Here is a 24826-nt window from a genome sequence, read left to right as displayed (position 1 = left end):
CAAGGCCTCAAGTGAACCCGTTGAGAAGGCAATAAAATGATCGCTTTGTTTTCAAAAAAAAATTAAGAGGAAAAATAAATGGCACTGCTGTGAAAACATATTAGGATATATGACCATGACAGTAGCGGCACACCGTTTTGGGGGAACAACTATCACGAGGGATACAATACAACTTAGGCGAGGCCGCGAGGTAACAAACTAACAAGTGGCCCATCCAAACTGTAAATTGTGTCCTGGCCTGCTCCGCCCAACAGGTGACATCCCCATTCTAAATCTGAGCCCAACAAGTGACAGAGAAAGCCCGCCCTCTTCCATCTTTCGATGGCGCCACGGAACTGCTTGTGAGACGTACGGCGACGGTGCAGGCACACATACACATGGACGCAGCAGCTAGAACTAGAACATCGGCGGCGGCGGGAAGCCGGCGGCGGCGTGGACGTGGGCGTGGTTCCCCCGCGCCTGGTGGCAGAGCTGGCGCAGCCTGGTGGGCACGTACCAGATGGCGAGTCGCGGGTGCGCGGCGAAGACGGCGTCGATGTCGAAGCCGTGGCGCGCGGCGATCTCGACGAGCGGCGCGTAGCACGCCTGCCTCCAGGCGCCGACGTTCTCGCCGCGGGCCTTGTACGCCCGGCGCAGCGCGTTGGAGGCCTCCTCGTCCAGGCAGTGCAGCGCGTAGCAGTGCACGTAGTGCCGCATCTTGGGCTTGTTGATGTAGCTCGCCCCGCACTTCTTGGCGTACCGGAACACCTGGTTCGTCACCTGCAACGCACGCACGCCACACAAAAAAAGGTCGTTCATCAGCCACGGTCGATTGGTTGGTTCCCGTGCAGTGCAGTGCAGTGCAGAGCAGCTCGTGTCGTGTCGTGTCGTCTCGCGCGCGCACAAGTGCGCGACGCAGACGCAGCTCACGGATCGAACAAGCTTGTGCGCGCCTGGCGTCGGTCTGGGTGGTGGGTGCGCCTGGCGCGGACGCAGGAGCGCATCGATGCGGCCGTCCGGGTCAGGTCAGGAAGCCATCATATCCAATCACCCTGGAATCCGGCCAGACCAGGCCGTGCATTCATTTCTTTCATGCGGGCGAGCACGCGACTACTGGTACGCCAGCCAAACTGCCAAAGCGAGCAGAGCTTCACATCACATGGCTCGTACTGGTACGCGCGAAACCGGTGGCAACAGCACACAGGGCACAGGCCACGGAGTCCGAGAGGGCGTCCATGCCATGCATGCCTATCTGCGTCTGACGCTAGGGCCGGACAAGACCACACAAGGCCGTGGCTTTGGCAGCCTACCGATGACTGACACGTCACTCGCTTTTTTCCAGGTGCTTGCGCGCATCTACGTACGTGCGTGTGCGTCTCCAGCAAAATATACTTACGTACAAGTACGTAGAAGTACTGGACAGAGGTGCCTTTGCTTTTGAGTAGTTGGCCTTTTGTAGATTCAAAAAGGTTTTAGATTTTAACACTATAATATTTTCATTTTTATGATAAACATTGTTCAATAATAAAGTAATAACTAGGTTTAAAAAATTAATCTCGTAATTTAGAGTCAAACTGTACAATTAATTTTTATTTTTATTTAAATTTAATGCCCTATATATGTAGAGCAAGATTTAATGTGACGATGAATCTTGAAAAATTTTAGTTTTGGCTTAACTAAACAAGGCGTTGAATTTAGGCCCGTTTTAGTTTTCACTTAAAAAATATTTAAATATTTAGACATATATAGATCATTAAATATAAATTTTTTTAAAAAACTAATTATATAGTTTATATATATTTTATGTGACTATTTTTTTAATTTAATTAGTGAACACTGATTAATATAGTTACAGATGTCTATAGCACACACAAAAAAAAACTTTTCTTTTTCGAAAAGGCCTTATGAGTTATGACTACAACCTACAGACTATCTTTTGCATGGGGGTACAGTGTATCCCACTAGATTTTTACAGACTATACTTATGACTACAGCCTACAGAAAATATAGAATTCCACTACGTAAAGGGTTTTGCCTCTTCCTTCCAGGAAATGTGAACCGCCGTAGCACCCACTAGATTTTTCACTATTATGATCTTGTTTAGTTCACATAAAATCCAAAATTTTTTCAAAATTCTCAGTTACACCAAATCTTAGGGTATATAAATTAAATATTAAATATAGATAAAAATAAAAACTAATTATACAATTTGTCTATAATTTATAAGACAAATCTTTTAAGGCTAGTTAATCCGTCAAAAGTGTAGAGTAGCTAGCGAAGGCCAAAAATTTTAGTGAACTAAACAAGGCCTATATTAACATAGTGAATAATCGCGGTCCCTCCCCTTCCATGAAAGATGCAAGATTTGTGAAAATTGTATCATAAACATTGGTATTTTTATATATAACATCAGTTAAATTTTAAATAATTTCACTACTCAGAAAATAGAATTATGTCCTCCTGCGAAAGAGTTGTGATTTCTACTTCGGCTGAGAGCGATGCGGCTTATATATAACACATGTTCTATGGCAGACTTTATAATCGAACTTGAGTAAATTAATTAAACACTCGCTAGCTTGTCAACGACCTAAAAAGTTTGGTTGATGACAATAGGATGTTATCGTACATTCAAGCTAGCTAGCTGTGCGTATGTAAAAACGTTACCCTGCGGCTAAACTGAATAGAGAAGTGCGCGTACCTTGGTAGGGGACTTGTGGCCGCCCAGCTTAGCAATGGACTGCACCTGCAAGAGGAAGACGCGGCACTGCTCGTACAGATGGAAGAGGTAGTCGAGGCCGTTCTTCTTGGCCCTCGCCACCTCGCCGGGCTCCGTGACCACGAACGGGTGCTCCCGCTGCCTCTCCCCGCCGCCGGAGCCGCCCGCGGACGACTCCGTCGACTCCGACCCGCCGCCGCCGTCCTCGTCTCCGTCGTTCTCGTCGCCCAGCACGTCCAGTGGCCGCAGCTCCTTCTTCCTCCTCGCCTTCTTGCCCTTCCTCGAGCCGACCCCTTTGTTACCCTTCTTCTTGCCGGCCATCACCGTGCCGCCGCTGGCCGCCGCGTCGCGCTCGTCGGACAGCACTGCTAGTTGCCGCATATGATTGAACAAGAAGTCAAGAACATGGTTACAGGTAACAGGACTGACTGATGCATGCATGGGCACTGTCCGCGCGCATGCATGCATGGATTTACGCAGACACACGACCACATCACCACAACACACTGAAGAAAATTCACCATACTCTGTACTACGTGTACTACCTTCCTGTGACGCGGCATCCAAGGTGCTCCCGGTGTGGAAGCGGCCGCCGAGGGACATGACACGTCCGCGCTCGGCCCGCAGCGCGGCGCGGAGGCCGAACCGCTCGCCGAGGAGCACGTCCCAGCGGAACAGACCCGCGAGCGCGGCCATCATGTCGTCCAGCTCGCGCTCCGTCATGCCCAGGAGCGTGCTCGCCGTGAACCCGAGCTCCGAGATCCGCGCCACCGTGGACGGGCGCACGCCGTAGCCGGCCACCAGGTCCTCCAGCTCCCTCGGCGCCGCGTACACCAGCGGCGCGTGAGGCGGCAGCTGCGGCGCTGGCGCTGGCGCTGGCTGCGGCGGAGGCGGAGGCGGAGGCGCGGCGTGCGCCGGCGGGCCCAGGTCCCACCGGAACGGGTGCGCCGCCGAGAAGGCGTCGTTGGGATCCATGCTCTCGTAGTCTCGTGTGTGTGTGAGGGTTGCCGACCTCGTGCCTTGGCTTGGCGCAGCTTGGCTCCCCGTGCGTTAGGAGGCTGTTATATATAGCGGCAACTGTTTTGCAAGGCAAGGCCCGTCGACTGGCTCGCTCTCTGGTTAACTTGCGACGCACTGCACTGTAGACGTCCTACTACTGTACCTGTCCTAGCTTTTGTGCGTGCATTTATGCTGCCGTGCTTGTCGACTGCTCCTGCTCCAGCAAGCGATCGAAGCGAGCGTGCTCTGCGACGACGTGAAAACGACTAGTCCTGTAGAAAGCTGCATCGTCGTCGGGTCGTCGCCCCTCGCGATTTGATAGTCTAGATTCTACGCGCCCCTACATTACGTGCTTGCTGGAACATAAAAAGAAGACACGGTGAGGCCAATAATACTCCTACATCACCTGCATTGTGCAGTCCCGTCGCGGCGTTCGTGGATGTGTGTAGTCCTGTTGCACGTCTCGATGGCTTCCTTTTTCTTTTTGAACTCTTGCTCCGGCCTTGTTTGTTCCTTGCCCAAATGTTTTTACGACACGGTAGCACTTTCGTTTGTTTATAGTAATTATTGTTCAATTATAGACTAACTGGACTCAAAAGATTCGTCTCGTAAATTTCGACCAAACTGTGTAATTAGTTTTTATTTTTATTTACATTTAATATATTTTATACATGCGTTTAAAGATTCGATGTGACGAGAAATTTTGAAAAGTTTTTGGATTTTGGTCGGAAGTAAACAATTGTTTAGTTCCGAAAAGATTTTGGATTTCGGTATCGTAGCACTTTCGTTTGTTTGTGACAAATATTATCCAATTGTGGACTAACTAGGATCAAAAGATTCGTCTCGCGATTTCCAACTAAACTGTGTAATTAGTTTTTGCTTTCATCTATATTTAATGCTTTATACATGTGCCGCAAGATTCAATGTGACAGGAAATCTTGAAAACTTTTCGCTTTTTGCGTGAACTAAGCCCTTGGCCTCCGTGTGAAATCTCTGAAGAGTACTGTTTTGTAGTACGTGAGTCGACGTGGATTTCAGAGCTCACCGTGGATAAGGATAAAGGGGTTCACACTTCATGGTTCAAGAAGTGCGTTGGCCATTGGTTGAGGGTTATGATTTACTTTATTGTTGGTTTGTTAAAAGTTGTTAACCCCTTACATTTGGCTTGTCTAATATATGATAAAATTTTTATCTAACTTTGATTTGCTAAATCTGTAGCACGATAAATTTTGACCGTAAAACCGATCAGACTCTACATTTAGATTAGAAGTTGGAGACTGCACCGGCGCACAGGTATGTGATAGACATTGGCATAGTATACTAGCTAGCACCATCCTAAGGTCTTGTTTAGTTCACCTCAAAAATCAAAAAACTTTCAAGCTTCTCTGTCACATCGAATCTTTCGGCACATACATTAAGCATTAAATATAGACGAATATAAAATCTAATTGCACAGTTTAATTGTAAATCGCGAGACGAATCTTTTGATCCTAGTTAGTCTATAATTGGATAATATTTGTCACAAACAAACGAAAATGCTACAGTAGCGAAATTCAAAAACTTTTCGTATCTAAGCAAGGCCTAAATCCTATTTTTTTTCCTTTTGTTCTTTCGCATTGTCTGATCTGATACCATTTCAATGTCTTGAAAACCATGCATTTCAATCACCTTGTTTTATTTCACACCATTTCCCGGTGACAGGAAGGAAGTAGTAGAAAAACGGCAAGAAATTGATGCACCTGAAGATGGTGTTTTTGTTTTTCAGAAGGGAAGACACAGTGGCAATGGATGGGATCATTGGAGAGATTTGGAGGCTCTCCCGGAAAATGTGCGCCGCATCCGCAACGCTGCATGCATGGACAAGTGCAAGCACACCGATGCAGGTGCTCCCCAGGCTTTTCTGCCTCCCTGCGCACCAACATGCAAGTGTAATGTTTGACAGGCAACTCATACCTGGCCGCACTAGTAGTACGCCCCAGTCCCACTACGCTAGTTCAGCCTGTCCGTAGCCCAGGACAAGTGCAATTTGACTGGTTGCCACCATTTTCATTAAGGCCTTGTTTAGTTCCACCAAAATTCAAAAAGTTTTCAAAATTCTCAGTCACATCAAATCTTACGACATATGCATGAAGCACTAAATATAGATAAAAGCAAAAATTAATTACACAATTTAACTGTAAATCGCGAGATGAATCTTTTGATCCTAGTTAATCTCTGATTAGACAATATTTGTCATAAATAAACGAAAGTGCTACAGTAGCGAAATCTAAAAAGTTTTCACATCTAAACAAGGCCTAAGAAACTGTGTTTGATTATCTGTTCAATTACTTTTCCCATAGAAAATCGCTATATTTCTCACCAAGGGCTCTCACATCAAACCTACACACATGATGATGTTGTCTCCTTCCTCAAGCCCAATTATTAGCGGGAGTCAATATAGAAAAATAAGTTAAAAGCAACTTCTTCTATTATCTTTCATCTTTATTTTTTTATTAGTCTTATATGAATACAAACTTGTAAAGAGAGCTTAGGAGAGGCTTGATCCTCTAAGTATCAGTAGCGGGGGCTCAAGCCTACCATGCTTCGATACTAGATTATCAGTAGCAGGGGCTCAAGCCCCACTATGCTTCGGTCCTAGATCCGCCTCTGTCAATTGATGATCGCCAGGACAAATCCATATATTTTCCTTTTTTGGTTTGTTGCCTTGTATTTAGATGAGATATTCAAACAATTTTCTTATATACGGAGTATATTTTGCTTAGCCAAGTAGCCAACACCTTTGCATGCAGTCCTCCATTTCTTTTTAGGGCATTATTTGGTTTTGTTGCCTACCAATTGGCTTCTCTCCCAAAGCTTAGGAGCATCCCCTCCAAATTATAACTGCGTACAGCCTCACATCCTAACCGTGCATCGTCGTCGAAAGATGACCGCAAGCTAAAGAAGATGAATGCAAGAGAAGGAGAAAGGAGCATGAATTCAATTTCCTCTGTCTTACTAGTACTGGCCTGTTCGGTTATTAGGGATTAGTCACCGGGAACAATTCCAACCTAGAATGTCGTGCTAATTTGTACTAACTTTGATCACATGGAATGATTCCGCGAGGAATTATCTCTAAGCTTCTATTCGTTTGGATGAAAAATTATGGTTGAAAGTATTGTTAACTGATTTATTGTGGAAGAAAAAATATTATTGAATGGTTGACAGATTCGGCAGATAAACTTAAGCGAACATTCTTAATCTTCCATGAGACACAATTGAAGCTGACATGCCGTGCGATTCTTAGCATTATCGATCCAAAACCGTACGGCTGCCTAAACAACCCCCATGCATGCTAGCCACCCGGCCACCTTAGCCTTATCTTGTTGCATTGGTCGTCAAACTTTGATCATAATATCGGTTGCTGCCGCTCTGTCTCATATTGGACACCCACCCTCTGACAGGCTCGCAAAACAGTTGTGTGCGTGAGCTAAATTTGTCCGTTTATCCACCTCCATCTCACATTATTGCTGTAGCTAGCCGTATCAGACAACAAGCCAGCATGTCTCTACCCGCTCCGGTCCGGCATGACATGTACTTGCACTCCAATCAAGAGACCAAATGCCCCCAACATATACGTACTACTCATCACGAGGCACCTGCATTACTGACCAAAAGTGAGGAGCAATGCCGTGCACAGCCCCTAAATATCGTTCGTTTTCTCGACATGAATCGAGGATGCATGCTTGGGTTCACGGTGAACGGTTCACCGATCACTTGCTGGCTGGTGGAAGTGTAGTGTAGATGGTTCGCGTGTAGTCACTCATATGTGTAGTGTAGTGTAGCTCCGGGCAAGACACAACGGTGAAAGGAGAAGGGACCAGCTAGAGAGATTGTTCACCCGGTCACTCCCTAGCGTGCATGGGAATCAGTGGTTGAAGTGAAGCAGAGGGATCGATCCGAGGCAGGGGTAGTACTACCTTGCACCAAGATTTCCTTCAGGAATGTCAGCGAGGAGGCTTCAGCAATTTGCCTCCGTTGACACCACGATCAGTACGTATTTCTCGTATCCATGACGGTGCGTATACGTTTGTTGCTTCAGCCCCCTGATGAGTAGGACCAGCAAAGCACGAGATTAGCCTGCCGGAGCTGCACGTGAAATCGCTTCCACCAACTCCATACGGCCGCGTCGCTGTCTCATGAAAGCTGGGCGCGCCCTTACCTCCCTGGGAATCTTTGACCACGTGCAAGTCGCACAGAGAGTTCAGATATCCTCAGCGACGTGCCCAGAAAGCCAGGAAGCGCAGTGCATGAACACACAGTTTTAAAAAAATTGTAAATATTTTTATATTCAATATATGTATATAGCATTAAATATATAAAAAATAACTAATTATATAGTTTCTCTGTAATTTATGAGGCGAGAGACCTCGGCTCCTCCAGTTCCATAAAAAAAATTACGAGACGAATCTTTTGAATCTAATTAGTTTATAATTAAACAACATTTATAAAAAACAAACAAAAATATTAATATCTATTTTGTATTTTTTTTGGAATGGTCTGAGTATTTGTTCTACTCTCTCCGGTACAAAACAATAGGAGTCGTGTCGGTTAAACTTTCTAAAATTTTACTAGATTGATAAAAAGTTTTGTTAAAAATTTTAGATTCTTCATCACATCGAATCTTGCGGCAGATGCATGGAGTATTAAATATAGACGAAAACAAAAACTAATTACACAATTTACCTATAATTTGTGAGATAAATCTTTTGAACCTAGTTAGTCTATGATTAGACAATATTTGTCAAATACAAACGAAAGTGCTACAGTATCCGAAATCTCAAAATTTTGCCAACTGAATAAGGCCTTAGTAATATTTATTATTCCAACATCCTGATTTGCTGTCAAATTAAGGCTTGTGTGCGCATAGAAATTGGAAGTGATTGGAGGGTTTTGTGCCCTAGGGTCTGCTCTACAAAGCATTCTGTTTAGCGTGCCTTGTTTGATCTCTCCTTATATAGTATACTTTAAACATAACTTGCTTAAAGTAAACACTACGGTGAAAATGGTGCATATTTCTATGGTAAGCAATATTTTTACCACCCTTTCAAGCCTCGATGCCTTTTGGTGTTGAGCTTCTGTCTGACATTTGCAAGGATGGAGGCGATAAGTGGGAGAAGCCCCTAGTGACATTTTTGGTATACACCATGTTTTACTCAGTTCAATATCACGTTGCATTTTCAGTGATCAGTTTTCCTAAAGATTTATTCATTTTTTTGTCAAATTAAGTATGAATGAAGCAAAGGCTTTGAGATGAGTTGATGTGTTGGTTAGGTTCTTTGTGGTGGAACCTGTCCGTCCAGCTTTAAATTCTCGACTTAGCATGAGTGCTCATATCTTCCTAGCGCTATACATTCAGTGGTAAGTAACGTCCTATCGCTTCGATGACGACGAATCTACAACTTAGTTCTTTGGAGGTGTTCCTAGAGTTAAGATTTGTGTACCTATGCATAGGGGTGAGTGTGCGCGTGTGTAACGATGTACTCGGAAGTCGAGGTGCTTATATGAGTAGGGTTATGTACTCGGAAGTTGGTGATCTTCGATGACGATGAATCTACAACTCATTTCTTCGGATGTACTCATAGAAGTAAGGTTTGTGTATGTATATTCGTGTGTGACGATGTACTCGGGAGGTGGCGTGCTCCAGGAATAGCACGGGTATGTCGACGACAACGAATCTATAGCTTAATTACGTTTATAAGAACGAGTGAGCGTGCCTGTGGCGATGTACTCGGAAGTTAGGGAGCTTCGGGAATGGTACGGGTAGGATTTGTGTATATATATTCTTTTGGCTGAGGTGTTGTTTGGATCCATTTTTTTTTGGATTTTAACAGTGTAACACTTTCGTTTTTATTTGACAAATATTGTCTAATTATAAAATAACTAGACTTAATTAAAAAATTCGTCTCGCGATTTACAGATAAACAGTGTAATTAGTTTTTGTTTTTATCTATATTTAATGCTTTATGCATGTGCCGCAAAATTCGATACGACAGATAATCTTGAAAAAATTTTGGTTTGAGGGTCACTAAACAAGGCCTGAGTGTGTGTCCTTGACGAGTGAGCTTCGGGAATGGCTGGTAGACTATGACGATATTCGTAGTAAGGGATAGCCGGCTGCATGAACGGTAGCTGTCTTTCAACTAATAATTATGTATAAATATATGACAACATGAACATTTTTTATTAATTTTAATAAATTACCTAAGGTGGTGCATCGAACTTTGGACCTTAATGTGTCGCTTCTTTTATAAGTTGTATTTTTTCTATCAACGAATAGTATTTTTTCTTATAATAAATCAACGAATAATATTTTCAACCATGATTAATCTCTCGTGTTGTGCTGGCCGTGTTTAGTTCCTGAAGGAAAAAATTTCACAACACTATAGCACTTTCGTTTGTTTACGGTAATTATTGTCCAACCATGAACTACTCATTTACTCAAGCTCAAAAGATTTATCTCGTAAATTTCGACCAAACTGTACAATTAGTTTTTATTTTTGTTTATATTTAATACTCCATGCATACGTCTAAAAATTTGATGCGACAGAGAATCTTGAAATTTTTTAAATTTTGGGATAGAAGTAAACAAGGCCTATCTTTTCTCCCCTGGCATGTTCGTCGCCAGTATATGTGTATATACTATAGTACTTCTGTAACTGTCTTTAAGACAACCTGTTTATTTGAACTTATCTATCGAATTTGCTTGTTATTTAGTAATGTTTTATCAACAGTATTTTCAGCTAAAATTTACTCTAGTGGCGTGTTGAGATAATATCGAATTTGCCTGTGACTCCAGCGCGGGAGGGCGCCGCGGGCCGCGAGTACCTCGGTTTGGGCTCACCCGTGCTCTAGGAGTCAGGGGCCACAACCACAACGGCAGACGCGATCTCGGCGCGCTGGCCAGTGCGAGAGAGCTATCGCGTCGCGTATATCATCCGATGCTCAAGATACGGGATACGCGTTGGATACGTATCTCAAGAATCAGATACGTATTGGCTCGGTTGGGCGGCATGGGATACGGCCCAATACGTCACACAGACCTCCAGGCCCGCTCGTTCCGTGTGACCTTCAATCCAATCACCGCAATGGGCACAGCCGCGCAGCCATCGGGACTCACTCTCTCTCACGCGTCTATCTGGATGAATAATCCGGCGGCCAAGCTCCATGCTCTGATTTGGCTCGATGATTTTTCTCTATCATCCATCCCATCGCCGTTACGGGAGGCGCAGCGCCACCACTCGTGTTGGAAGAATCGCGCACTTCAGACGCAAGCAAATACTGTGTGGTCATCCTCGTATCCTACTGTGCAACTAAATCAACATTTGCTTCCAATTCATAACGTAAAATCAATGTGTGCCCCCAATGTGACAGAAGCAGTTCTTCAACAACTTCAGAACAAAACTGCAAGAGGCTGGAGAAGAAAATCCAGTCACAACTGAATTTTCTCCTAAGGTCTCTGTGCTCCTTATCTCACCTTTTTAAATTAGATCGCTGTGCATACTGCATAACTGAATTTTCTCGTAAGGTCTCTGCTCCTTGTCTCACCTTTTAAATTAAATCGCTCTGCACTAGTTTGTTCTGTAATTTAAGTTGAAACCGTAGACAATAATTTTTTGAACTCATGAAACTTGCAATCCGTTTGTTTAGTTACTAAATATATTATCAAAAAGTATACCAGCCGTATCCCCGCGTCATTGCTTTTTCTTTTTCTTTTTTTCAAAGATGCTGTATCCGCACATCCAATACTCCATGGAATCATGTGGGGCTATGCCAGTGGGTATTCTTCTAAATTTTTTCACTGGCCCGCCTGCTCCCAGTGCGCTCGCTCTATTCTCTCCAACCCGAGCGATAACGGAGGCGCTCCCCAGCTCTCGGGCCGAGCGGTGGCGACGCTTCCCTACTCCCCACTTCTCTAGCCGAGCGGCGGCAGCGCTACACTGATCTCTCTCTCTCTCTCTCTCTCTCTCTCTCTCTCTCTCAGCAGCGATGGCGCTGCCTGCTCCCCACCTCTCTCTAGGTCGAGCGGTGCCTGTTCCCCTTTTTTGAGTTCCTCAATTCCTCAAACTTCAAGTTTTTCTCATTGGAGGTATGGATAGGGGGGCTAGTAGACATGCTCTAAAGCCGTTAATTTTCATAGAAAATTAAAAGAAATCCCGAAAAAAATCTCAAATTGCGAAGGGGCCTCGGAGCAAAAATTGGAATATGAAACTTTCGCCAGACAGGATGTACTGATCAAGTTGCATTTTGATGCTTAAAACTCCATTCCGAACTCACAACATAACCTAGATGCAGGATAGAAACATCGAAGTCTTATCACAAGATTAACTACTAGTGCACACAAATATAGGCGGGATCCAAAGGTACAAAAATAGCATTTGGAACAAAGACTTCAACAGTGTCTGATGATCTCCTTAGTTGAATAGCCTGCATGGAGAACAGTCGGCGAAGTCATAAATACATGCAAAAAAGATTTAACATTTTGAGACGAAACATAGAACAGGACTAGTAACAACAGACATTCAACAACCAGACTGTAATACAACATAAGTAAAAACTGTGAAGTCACTCCCTACCAAGTAACAGCAAACACAATATTGTTAAGCAGGATGTAATTAAAACAATTCAAACATTTATGAGCAGGTAAAGGACTTGACAAAACATCAAACAAGATAACAGAACTGAACTAAAGCATGGAGAATTAAAACAATATTGTTCACTACAAATGGATATCCTTCAATGATCATGAAAATAAAGCATGGAGAATTAGCAAATGTAACTGCCCTAGAATGGCAATGTAGACATTCCAAAAAAAAAGACAAGATTCAGTATAGTATACGTGTTAATAAGAAACAGACCCGTTCATATAAATGTATCATTATTCACCAACGAAAAGGAGTAATTTATCAAGCCTGATACAATTTCACGTTTTGCCCGACAAAATTGAACAAGGCAGTAACAGAATCTAAACATAAATCGATGTTTCAGTTGGCTTTATCCACGCAGCTCACTGAAGCTAATCCATAGCATTAACGTTGGTCTCATCTAAATTTAGCAACCCCATTCCCACAGAGCAATCAATGAAAGAACTAAGTGCGAAGAAGGAGCTTGTATGCTCACCTTTAAGCGGAGGGGATCTCGACCTCACCATCATCGATCTCCTGCTGCAGGTCCTTGGGGTCCTTGCCATCAACGGTGCACCCAACGCTGACGCAGGTCCCGAGGATCTCCTTGACGGTGCCGGCCATCTCCTTGGCCATGGACCTGGGCCGCATGGTCTTGGCGATCTCGACAATGTCGTCGAGGCTGATGTTGCCACTGTGCTTGATGTTCTTGACCTTCTTCCTGTCCCTCTCGGGCTCCTTGAGCGCCTTGATGACGAGCGCCGCGGCGGAGGGCACGACGGAGACCTTGGCCTGCCGGTTCTGCACGGTGAGCTTGACGGTGACGCGGAGGCCCTTCCAGTCCTTGGCGGTCTCCTTGGCGATGTCCTCACCGATCTTCTTCGGGGAGAGACCGAGCGGGCCGATCTTGGGTGCCAGCGACGACGCCGCGCCGACCTCGCCTCCCGTCACGCGGACGAAGACCTCCACCACCTGAGATGGGTCCAACTTGGGCGGCATGGCTGCTGTGGTGTGGCTGCGGCGGCGGAGGGTGTGGGAAGGGTTTGGTTTGGGAGCTTGAGGCTCTGGCGGCGGCCGTAGGGTTTCTGCTGGCTGCGGTTCGCGTTCTTTATAGTGCAGCTTGGCTGCGTTTCCCGGTGGCTTGATCGTTTGGGCCGATGCTGCAGTTGAGAGGCCCAGTTAAACCCCAATTAGGGCCCGTTCTGGAACGGCCCGGAACATTTTCAGCCCAGTACAAAATATCGAATGCGGAACAATTCCAAGCCATTCCAGCCCAGAAACGAATGGGTCCTTAGGCAGCTGCCACAAGGAGGCGGCAGTTGACCATGAGATTGGAATGGCCTTTTTGTTGAGCTTTAGGCCCTCAGCGTATGGGCCGGATTGTCGTTAAACAGTGTGCTACTCCAGCCCAGTAATAAAGAGGTTGGCGTGTGCAAGCAGCCATTGTGCAAAATGTCACTTTGTCAGTCCCAGTAATAGAGAGACGTGCACATTCAGACACCCTCGTGTTCTTCAACAAAAGACAAGGTAGAAGACATCCGCATCAACTCATAAACACGTGGGGCGACCGCATACTTCTTGCAAGGAAAATGTGGCACGACCGGACCGGATCATCACATTGACCGATTGACAACGCAGGACGCGTCGCGCCATGGGCCGGGGTGGTCCGGGGCCACGCACGTTGACGTACGAAGCGCGGTTGTCAGAGCTCACTCTGCCGCGGCATGATGCTGTGGTATTTCTTTCTCCTCGCTGCGATTCAAAGCGTAGACGCGAAACGGCCAAAGTACTACGTTCACGGCCGGCGAAGGTGGCGTCGCCGATATGCTTATCATATCTCTCGTTTCGGAGGCTCCGATCCGCACCTTTGCATCGTGCTGCTGGAGGTACCATCTACCTATAATACCTACTCAACTCTGTATTATTATATGCTAGTACAAACAAATGGAATTATGGAAACAATGCATAGAAAGGGACGCAGGCCTCCCCCAGTCGAGTCGTGCCGCGTTCGTGTCGCGTGAGTCGTGACGTTGCCGTGGCACGGCGCTGCACGGCACCGGCACGGCATTTATGCGGGGGGCGCTCCGCAAGTGGTTGTGAACGGGGCACCGAAAATCCCCGCAAAGGAATCGCGTCGCGGAAATGTGATCGTACGTTGGCACCTCCGATCCGATACTCGTCCTAGCACTAGGAAACTCTTCGTTTGTCTCGCCAAGTCGCTCCCTCTGCCGACGACGTACACTACGTCTCCACAGACCACGGAACCTTATTCCTTGTCATGTAAAGCGCGAGCCTGCACTTTCGCCAAGTCGTGTGCTCTGAATTTGGTTTCAGATCGCAAATCGACGCATGATCACGGCGGCAGTGCAGGACGGCGAGATTCTCATTCGTACAGGGAGCCAAGTAACGACCGCTCCGAGTCGCCACTCCCCTGCCGCACTTTGTGGCGGATGGAAATGCATGGAACCCGACGGACGGACGGCCGGGGCGCAACCCGTACAAGCCCCGCATCTGGTTCCGCACTTGTTGCCGGCGCACAATATCGTCCCAGCTCTATTATTTCGAGCACGCACTTTCCCCCTGATGAAGAAACCGATCGAGCATGGGCCTGGAAGATGGGTGTGGGTCAGCAGTGACATGTCGCAACTCGCAAACCGCTCCGGATGGGACGACGACGCGATACCAGCTCTAGACACCTCGCCAGCGCGTCGCCTGATCGCGTGGTTGTATGCCGCACGGGCCACGGGGCATGGCGGGCACGGGGTTACGGATATTGTGGCGGTTTCTGCTGGGCGTGACGCGACGAGGGACGGCTCTGCGTACGTGACTTGTTCCGGCACGGTGCTTATCCTGAGGATGGCATTATGGGACGCACGGAAAACGGCTGCTGCTGCTCCTGCAGATAAGAGTGACGTCGCCGACGGCCTGCAGCTGTGCCTGACGCTTTGCCGTTTGTTCGTTCCGGCATAACCCGGCCGTCAAAGTTTCAAACCCCGGCTCTGGGGTCAAAAAAAAAAAAAAAGAGAGATAGGGTTGTGTTGTTTGGACACTGCAGCCAGTTAGTAGCTCCCTGAGGTTAGAAACGTGACAACTTATTATTACCATCTAAAATAGTAATAATCAGGTAGATCACCTACCTAATCCATTGCTGCTCCGGTGTCGATCTGATCCACGGCGCCCGTCCGACGGAACGCACACGCGGACGGCACGTGTGGACCGACGCGGAACGCGCTGGCGCGGCGAGAGGGTTGGTCGGCGCTGATGCAGCATCTAGAACGGCATATTCTGATGCCCTGCTATTCCTAAACTACTCCGTACGTACTCGCTACGGTGCAGTTCGGTGGGGGCTGCACTCCAGCCCCTGGTGACTGGTGAGCACAGGCACAGGCGCAGGCGCAGGCGCACAGCACAGCGCGCCGCAACGGTGACCAGATCCGGTGAGCTCATTGGCTAATAATTTGGCCCTGTTTGTTACGAGCAAGAGCAAATGAGCAATATATGGTCACTGGCTGTTCTTTTATTTACTCAATAATACGTACTACACCGGCTTCTCGAATCTCGCCCGTGATTCTCGTATGTTTATGCTAATGGTGGCACCCGTACACACTCTTTGTCTTTTATGTTTGTGTAATTGTGTTGTACTAGCCTGTTGATCCAGATCTGACCTTCCATTTTCTAAGAAAAATTGAAAAGACACCGTACTTGTAATGCTTGTAGTCTAGAACTTCGATGATATGGACGCTTACAACAATGAATTATAAAAGATTATGCCCACAGTTTCTAGCCTTGGATCCATCATTTTTTTCCCTTTTTCCTTTTCTTCTCCTACGGTCCTACCTCCCACGTCTCCTCCTAACACCTTTAATTATGCTCTTACTTTATTCCAAATCATAGTACAGTTCATGCACGTACAATGACACGCGCACGGCCCGTGTAATTCCGAAATATTGAGTTAATAGAATTTGAGATTGATGGAGCCACTGTAGACACTTTGTTGTCAATATAAGAGCAACCTCAATAATAAAGTCAACTTGCTACCTCAAATGTTTTTTTTCAAAACATAGAGTAATCTAAATATGTTAGTATAGAAAATGTGTAAACAAAGACACATGAATCATAGAAAAAATGTGTGAGTTCTTCATGAAGAACTGACTTATCATTCGTTCTCTCTTTTTTTATTGGATGAAATATTCTATACGAGCAATGAGCTAGCTCTTTTAATACCGTTGGAGTTATCCTAATTGTGAGCTTACCCTATGATATGTGTTGTTAGTATGGACACTGCACTCCCTCCATTTTTAGAAGGAATAGAAATTCCACTTCCTAAGTCAACAATAATAATTTTGATCCAATATATATATAAATTTTTGCAAACCAAAATTACCAATAATTATGATGTTTAATAAGTATGACTAGACGATCCATGAAGCATATTTTCATTTTTGAAATCTAAATAAGACAATATTTTTCTAAACTTTGTTAAATTTATAATTGTTTGACTCCTAGGTAAACATTTTTCTCGGACAAAGGAAGTTCCACCACCATGTGGTTAGACTTTCTGTTGCAATGGAAGATTTTCAAACGAACCTTTAACAAAGAGAGATCAAGTTTGACGTGGACGAGGAAAACATGTGAGCAAAAGAAGCAAAAGAGTAAATTTTATTTTACCTTACACGGCAAAATCGTAGCTCTATATGCAAAGAAAAACGACCTTGTTAATTAGAAGGCACACGCTCGTACTGTCTTAGAAGCGAGGAAGGTCGTCAAGAAAATCACTTTGTTTTATTATTGGCAAGCGAAATTTCCACTCTCATGTATGGAATTGATGCAGTCTCTTCTCTCCGCTGCCTCCAAGGCTCATAGTCAAACCGTCCACCGTCCATTTCCCTGTCACGCATTGAATAATGTTATTCCTTAAAAAAAAACCCCACTACGGCGAAAGAAACAATGTTGCATTCGTGTGCCATTTTAGCCCGCACGATCAGGTCTAAACCTGAGTTATTAGCAGTTTTTTTTTACAAAGCACACTTGCCATCATCAAAGAAATGGCACATGGATAGCACCATTTCCAGCCTTCCAGGGGGTAAAAGCCGCGCAATGATAGTAGTAGTACTCGTAGTAGGAGCAACACATGGGCCTTGTTTAGTTCCTACCAAAATCAAAAAAAGAAATTTAAGATTTCCCGTCACATCGAATATTACGGCACATGCATGAAGCATTAAATATAGACAAAAACACAAAAACTAATTATACAATTTATTTGTAAATCGCGATACGAATCTTTTATTCCTAGTTAGTCTCTAATTAGAAAATATTTACCACAAACAAATAAAAGTACTATTAGCGAAATCCATAAACAAGACTATGGTCAGATACAGATCAGACTAGACGGTCCAGCGTCGATGGAGGTCCCAAGGCGACGTCTCTCTCCGGACAGCGATGCCGCTGGCCGTTGGTAGGTAGTTGGACGCCTACGCCACAGCACAGCTGGCCGTTCCGATCAGGAGCGGCAACGTTGCCGTCAGTGCGCTGCTCCCCGACGGCCGTTAACTCCGTTGCCTTTCAGCCAATGGCAATCGCAGGCGCTGTACGGCGGTGTGTGCCGGCACACCGCCGTGCCGTGCTCGGTGGTGCCTGCACGGCGCAGGCCGGGCGCACGCGGCAGCAGGCCCCCCGGGCGCTATAAAATGGGGCACCCGGTAGGGGAGCAAGGAGTCCACGGAATTGAAAACCCACCGCACCATTTCAACCTCTCTTCCCTAACCTCGCCGCGGCACAGCGGTTTCACTGCTCCCCTCACCTCCGCTCCCGAACGGCCGGTCTTTGCATGGCAGCAGCAGCTAGTTCCAAGGGGCGGGCGATCGCTGGAAGCTTCGTCAGCCGCGTCCTGGCCGGCAAGGCCGCTTCCCCGAGGTACTGAGACGACGGGCCACAAGCGGTTTTCGGTTTTGCCCTGCGATTATGGTTTTTTGTTCACCTGCTACTGCTAGTACTATGTTTGAGGATGCTTGTTCTTGTTCAGTTCGTCCAAGATCTTTGGGGTAGTTTAGTTGTAGTTGTAGCAGAGCGATCTGTTTGCTTATCGTAGCTTTTTGTGGATAACTCTGGTTCAGTGTGCTGCTGGTGCCAAGATTTTGGTCAGCAGAAAATATACTAGAACTCAGGAACAGCAGAAAATCTACTAGAACTCATCTTCTCACATGGTCTGCTACGCAGATATGGCAACCCTCTGTTTTGGCCTTTGGGAACATCGCCAGCTTGTTTACCGTAGAACACAATAATAGAGGGGCCAACCAAGGGGGAGCACATGGAAATGGAAGCCTGGCACAGTGCCACTTCCGAACTCATTTAGTATGCCACCACTCCATCTCCGTAGAAGTAGAAATCCTTGCATCTCCCAATCAAACCAGATCCATCATCCGTGTAGTGATGTCTTCATCAAAAGGCCAATAATCTCAAGTTTAACTAGGGTTGAAAAAAAATCTCAACATTTATACGTCAATAGACATAAACATTAAAATCTCCAATCTGATTTTTTTTTCAATATTTATCTGAACTTTCAGATAAAAATCGATCGATTCATGAAAAGCTAGATTTACTCCGCCTTCTTCGCTGTTCTTTTCGAGCGCTTTCCACAGTAGATATTTCCTGTGCCGTTCTGCCCACTTCAGACTGTCAAATCTGCAAGAACGACTGCCTGTCAGGAAAAGCCAAACGCCACGCCACTCGGGCACTCGCACTGTCCACTGGCAGGCAGGCGCACCCACACAAAGAAGATGAGGAGGAGCAGTGGAGTTTGGAGGCACATCAAAGCAAGCGACCCACCCGTTGGCCTGCTGATTGCCCCCTCCTTCCATCCATCGCAATCGCATCGCTTTCAGAAAAATTTCTCGGGGACGGATGGGTCTGGTGCGCGGTAGTTGTCGCTCCACCCTCTCACCACTCATCACTCCATCTACCGGCTTGCCGGCCGATCTGCCATGGCTCCTGGCGCTTTGGTTTGGTTCTCACTCAAAGGAGACCCCTCCTCCTCCGTATGACGGGTGGGGCCAGGACGTGAAGCACCCGCATCCGCCGGGCCCCACTTGCCGTCCTTTCGCGTCCGGTCCGTACTCCGATCCCCATCGAGCCGGGCCGACGACCGATCAGGGCCGTCTGTTGCTGGTCCCCCGGACACACCCAACACCCCCATCGGACGGTGCCCGATGCGGCGTGGCTCTGTAGTACCGAACGTGGTACGGAGGTGAGTGGGGGTGGGGATGGAGGTGCCGGCCACCTGGCCTCGCCTCGCTCTTATCCGCAGTCGTGCGTGTCCTCTTCCCCATGTCCATGTGCGCGCGCAGCCCTGCCTCGCGTGGAACTCCTCCGATCGTGATGCGTTCGAGGGTGAAAAGTTTTCGATATTCTAGGGGATGAACCACGAGACGAACTTTTTACTGTTATTCACCGCTCCTCATCTCATCTGGGTGACGTGTGTTTCCCGTGTGCAGGAGGGCCGTGCACGCCTCGGCGTACGACAAGAACCTGGAGGACCAGGTGCGGCCGGCGTTCGTGCCGGACGATGTGATCGGCGGCGGCGCCGGGAACCCCGACAAGTACTGGAGCCCGCACCCGACGACCGGCGTGTTCGGCCCGGCGGCGGTGGACCCCAAGCTGGCCGCTGCTGCTGGCGCGCCGGACGCTGCCGCCGCGAATGCTGCGGGAGGCACGGTGCTGGACCAGAAGGTGTGGTTCCGCCCGCTCGAGGACGTCGAGAAGCCCCCACCCGTCGCCTGAGCGGCGCTAGCTGTGCCAGCCCACACTGCTGAATTGCTGATAAGGAGAGCCTGGCGCTGATACACCTATCACTCTGCTCAGCTGGGCTCCCTCCCTGCTTATCACTGCAGTATAGTAGCAGTGCTTGATAGCGGTGTGGCTGTGCTAATACCAGCATTATCAATATAAGTATATAAATACTGGTTTTATAGTAGTGTAGTAGTAGTATCAGGCATGGCGTGCATCAGAACTGGCTGTGATAGTAGCAACGTGATGCTCGTGCCTGTAATAAGAACAAGCAGGAGATGTTTGCCTGTGCTGCTTGTGCCTGTGATGTACCGGTGTTGTTATCAGTGTTATAAGTACTTGGGTCACTGGTTTGTGCCTGTGTTTCTTACCCATGACGCAGTTCATATACTCCATCCATCCCAAATTCTCCATTCGCCTGTTCCACGGCGGAACGTCGACAGCGTCATGGACTCCAGGACTCAGGCACTTGTGTGATCTGTTGCCAGCTTCAACTAAGAATCAGATCAGTTGTCCATAAAAAAAAAAGAATCAGATCAGTTGCCGCGGTTCACAAAATGTCTAAAATGTGTTATCGCTAAGCGATCATTTGTCGGCAAAGCATGGTTTCAAAATGGAAAAATCCTGGATGATCTGTAACGCACTTATGGTCTTTTGATGTTAATTGAAAGACCGGAGCTATGACCCTTAAACTAAAAAAAAAATCCTGGTTGATTCCACCGAAGTTTAAAATTACGGCATAAATTTTCATGTACCATGAGCTATCTTTAGACGCTACGTATAAATAAATCTTTTTAGTTTTCTTAAATTTGATATACTTTGATTCTCCAAGATTCTTACAATTTAGAATGGAGGAGTACTATATAAATAGAAAAGATTTGCACTTATACATATATTTTCTTTTTTTAAAAAAAGAAACAGGAGGGGCATGCCCCTACTGCGGATTGCATTAAAGATAAAAGAGTACAGGTACAGGAGCAAACGCTCAAGAAACAAAGAAAAAGGGGAAGAAAATAAGCCTGTTAGGAAGATTAAACAAGACTATTCGAAGACAATTTTATACTGTAAATAAGAAAGATTTGCACTCGTAAGCGGAACGCACCTTTTGTGCTGAAAAAAATGTGTCTTGTGCGAGATTGCATCTCACTGCACTAGCCAAATTTGTTTGTCTTCGATATCTTCTTTTGTTGACCGAGCTGAATGGATTCGTTATACATGTCGCATTTTAAAATACGAATCGTGGGGACAGTATAAAATAAATTGTCATATGTCAAATTTACTCCAATCCGTGTATATATACCAGTGTGAATGATGGCTAACCACGCTTGCCGCGTGATTGTGACTGAACTTCGACTGGCTGATGCATTACGAACATCCTGTGCCTGAGCTCGCCAATTGGCCGGCCTGCCTTTGGGATTATGAAGCTGATGACGTGCAGGGCGGGCTCAACCGCTCAATAATGCTGACAGCGAGGTTTTTGCCCATGGAGCATTCTATAATTCCTTGATTTCCAACTTGACCTTCTTACGGTCTACACATGCATACGACGTGATAGGTCACTTGCATGACGCATGTGCACGCATTAGCTGTAGGAGTACGCTTATTAGTTAGTTATAATTTACATACGCACCTTTGATGTCGTTATTATCAGATCATCTTTGCATACGCAAATAGAAGCTGTTGGGATTGTTCTATCATTGCATTGCATCTTTCCGATGAATATTTTTCTTTTCTGAGTGCATGGTAGTAGTAATGTGATGCTCGTGCGTTCTAGTACGGTGCTAGGTGTTTGGTTGTGCCTGCGATACAGCTGTCTGTCCCGATCATCAGAGATGGAAGAATCTGGTCACAGCCTCACAGGAGGTGCACGTTTTATACGGAAGTAGATTTGATGCTAGCTGTTCATCCTTGCCAGCTACTTCTAAAAGATTCCACATGCATGTGTGTGCGGCTGGTTTTGTTTTGGATTGAAATCGCTGTCTTAGTGTCTTAGGCATTTAAGTTTGATGAGGACGACATGTGAGGGGCAAAAAAATCACATTGCTGAATAGGAGAACGTATGGTTGGTTGCTAACCGCGCCTGCAACGTGGTTGTCACACGTGACTCAATCGGAGCGGTTGGTTTCTGCTTGGCATGCTCCGCGATTTGGATAGCCTGTGGGCTGTGGCTTAGCTCCATTTGGATTCAAGAATATATAGTGACTGTGACACACTGACACGACAGCAAAGGGTAGGCCTTTATGGGCAATACAAGCTAGGATCATAAATCCTAACTTGCTGCTGTTTGTTAGGATTTTACAACAAATCAGTATGAGCAGCTTTTACAGCCAGCCGAACAAAACTTCACAATAGAGCCTCTTCACTAAAATCGAACATCTTTTACTGCACAATGACATTCAATCAGTACTATTCAGATCGATGAATCCGAATAGCAGGAAAAAAAAACATTAGGGGCTACTTTGGCAGCCATAGGTGATTAACCCTGAGAACAAATTGGGGGAGAGGGATTTTCTTGGACAGTAGAATCTCCGTCCAAACCACGGGGTAGATATTGCATGGGCAATTTCCCTGCTGTCGTTTGGAAGTTTGGAAGCGGAAGGGCAGGTGGCTTTGGTCAGAAGGAAATACGGAGCCTCTCTATTGGCTGTTGTCACATAAGCTAAATGTGTTGTCCCTATACCACACTTTTCCAACAAAGATATATACACAAAATAGCAGAAAACAAAATATGAATAAATTAAGGCAACAGAGTCAAAGTCGTACATAAGTTCTACTTCAAGTATCATCTTTTCCAACAAAACTAATATATGGCTTTCCTACGATCATCTCCATCAACATACCCAATGTCCAATGAGGCAACGAAAAATAAAATAGGATCACTATGGACTGTCAATTCTCTTTGTCTTTGATAGAAAGTTTAACCGAAGGCCTCGGCACACAATGTTGAGCAGGTCTGCAACTCTGCATCACTTTTCTCAGATCATGCATTGCTTCCACCGATCCCTCTCTGCTAGTCACTCAAAGAGAAAGTATGATAGCTTAAAACTGAGTAGCAGTCCACATGAATAGATCACTTAATTCATAAGTAGCAGTCCACATGAAATTCATCGTCCACACAAATTCACAACTAGACAAAATCAAAATCAATGATATGAGAAGCTGAGAGTTTGTGCTTAGGGCGAGGACGGATGCACTTGCTCTGCTAGAGGCCGCCTGCAGACAAGCTGGGAGCATGTCAAAAGAAAAGGGACACTTTAGCTTTCTCAAATCAAAAGAAAAGGAAAGAAATGTTTGGAACAACAAAGTGCCACTTATTACTTCTACTGTATTCATACAAGTGCCACAGACCAAACAATCAAGGTAATAGTTCTGATAGGCAAAGCAATAATTGGAAAAACATTCAGAAACTGTGCTGAATGCTGATTGCCACAGCTACCCCATAAACTTGAAAAATAGGTGCTCAGCTCCTAAATTTGCTTATATGTGCAAGCTAATAATACAGACTTAGCTAACAAAACTACAAAACTACAGACTTAGCTCCTAAATTTGCTTATATGTGCCGTTGATGTTGCTGGATAAGAACAACTGTCGTTGAAGCAAAAATAAAACATGGGTACGCTTCGTCCAGGAAAGCTCTAAATGCTGCCTGAATAAATGTAGCAACCCAGATCCCTTATGAGTTCATCTTCAGTTTGAGTAAAGTAAATATGGGTATGCTTCGTCCAACTGGAAGAAAAAAATTGCCCCATAAATATTCACCATTAGAGATTGGTAAAAAAACAAAGAATTTATTGCAGGCTGCATATACAGAATCTGACTTCTGGTCCTTGGATTACTACAACTACAATCATTTTCTTGGTCCCTGTTATAACCACAACTGAAACTTCTTAATTACCAGCAAATTATGAACGGATGAACTTGCCTGGTCGCCACCATCTTGAAGCAACTTCTGGCAAAAGTCTTGACTGCCGATAGCATATTTCGAGCACAAAAGTGCCTCTTTATAGCATATCGGCTCTGATCATAGATGGTATTAGAATTTATAAATGCAAATCAAAGGCATAAAAATACAATGGCATACCATAAGAGTTCAAAATCAAAGCTTTATTTAGCTCTCATAATTTGATCCGTGGTCAGCTCTATACAAATTGCAACAGTTTTTTTTATCACTGAGGAATGACATATTTTTTTAGTAACTAATAGAATGTGTGGAGTAGCACAATATAGTATATATACAGACAAAACTACTTACATGTATATAAAAACGAAATAGAGAAGCATGACCAGGACAACACGATTAGGGTGGATACTAATACTATATAGTACTGTACTCATTTTCATGGACTGGCATAAAGAACGAAAACCAAGGAAAAGAAAAGAAAATAAGCTAATGCCAGCCTTTTCACATATGAACCAGAAAACACTACAGGTTTAATCACACAATAGCACAATTGCTTAAACACTACATGCTTAATCACGCGGCCAATTGGACAGCCTCTTGCAACCTGTGTGGTCCTGCAAGCAACAGAGGCACACAGGCTCCTTTATTGTTGATTTTGCTTCTGCTCTCTCAAAGTCTCAATTATTTGCATGACTAAATTTCTAGTGCTAATGCTTTAACACGTGTGGCCACTCAAAATTCAAAAGGCTATGGCATACTATGGCAATGGCAAACATTCAAGCAACAGAG

General features: G+C 45.6%; 3 protein-coding genes across 3 annotated transcripts; 1 reads left to right on the top strand and 2 right to left on the bottom strand.

Moving 5' to 3' along the window:
* On the bottom strand, positions 96-3670 carry LOC8063911 (probable transcription factor FL). Its single transcript, XM_021462255.1, has 3 exons — positions 3241-3670; positions 2678-3060; positions 96-759 (listed from the first exon to the last, which is right to left on the bottom strand). Exons 1-3 carry the CDS (start codon positions 3668-3670, stop codon positions 397-399), a joined length of 1176 nt encoding a protein of 391 aa, XP_021317930.1. The 3' UTR covers positions 96-396.
* Positions 11929-13434, bottom strand: LOC8071107 (60S ribosomal protein L12-1). Its single transcript, XM_002446990.2, has 2 exons — positions 12851-13434; positions 11929-12157 (listed from the first exon to the last, which is right to left on the bottom strand). Exon 1 carries the CDS (start codon positions 13351-13353, stop codon positions 12853-12855), a length of 501 nt encoding a protein of 166 aa, XP_002447035.1. The 5' UTR covers positions 13354-13434; the 3' UTR covers positions 11929-12157; positions 12851-12852.
* Positions 18049-20508, top strand: LOC8063910 (late embryogenesis abundant protein At5g17165). Its single transcript, XM_002448406.2, has 2 exons — positions 18049-18267; positions 19845-20508. Exons 1-2 carry the CDS (start codon positions 18182-18184, stop codon positions 20128-20130), a joined length of 372 nt encoding a protein of 123 aa, XP_002448451.1. The 5' UTR covers positions 18049-18181; the 3' UTR covers positions 20131-20508.

This window comes from Sorghum bicolor, chromosome 6, assembly GCF_000003195.3.
Source record: "Sorghum bicolor cultivar BTx623 chromosome 6, Sorghum_bicolor_NCBIv3, whole genome shotgun sequence".
Taxonomy (NCBI): domain Eukaryota; kingdom Viridiplantae; phylum Streptophyta; class Magnoliopsida; order Poales; family Poaceae; genus Sorghum; species Sorghum bicolor.
Note: the sequence above shows the minus strand (reverse complement) of the source record. Positions and strands in the feature narration are given on the sequence as shown.

Bases quoted from the DNA above. Each gene is read 5' to 3' on its own strand.
- LOC8063911 (XM_021462255.1), bottom strand. From the start codon at position 3,670: ATGGATCCCAACGACGCCTTCTCGGCGGCGCACCCGTTCCGGTGGGAC. The intron at 3,061-3,240 runs GTAGTACACGTA...GGCAACTAGCAG, and splicing joins GGATGCCGCGTCACAGGAAG to TGCTGTCCGACGAGCGCGAC. The intron at 760-2,677 runs GTACGCGCACTT...CGTGCGTTGCAG, and splicing joins GCCACAAGTCCCCTACCAAG to GTGACGAACCAGGTGTTCCG.
- LOC8071107 (XM_002446990.2), bottom strand. From the start codon at position 13,353: ATGCCGCCCAAGTTGGACCCATCTCAGGTGGTGGAGGTCTTCGTCCGC.
- LOC8063910 (XM_002448406.2), top strand. From the start codon at position 18,182: ATGGCAGCAGCAGCTAGTTCCAAGGGGCGGGCGATCGCTGGAAGCTTC. The intron at 18,268-19,844 runs GTACTGAGACGA...TCCCGTGTGCAG, and splicing joins GGCAAGGCCGCTTCCCCGAG to GAGGGCCGTGCACGCCTCGG.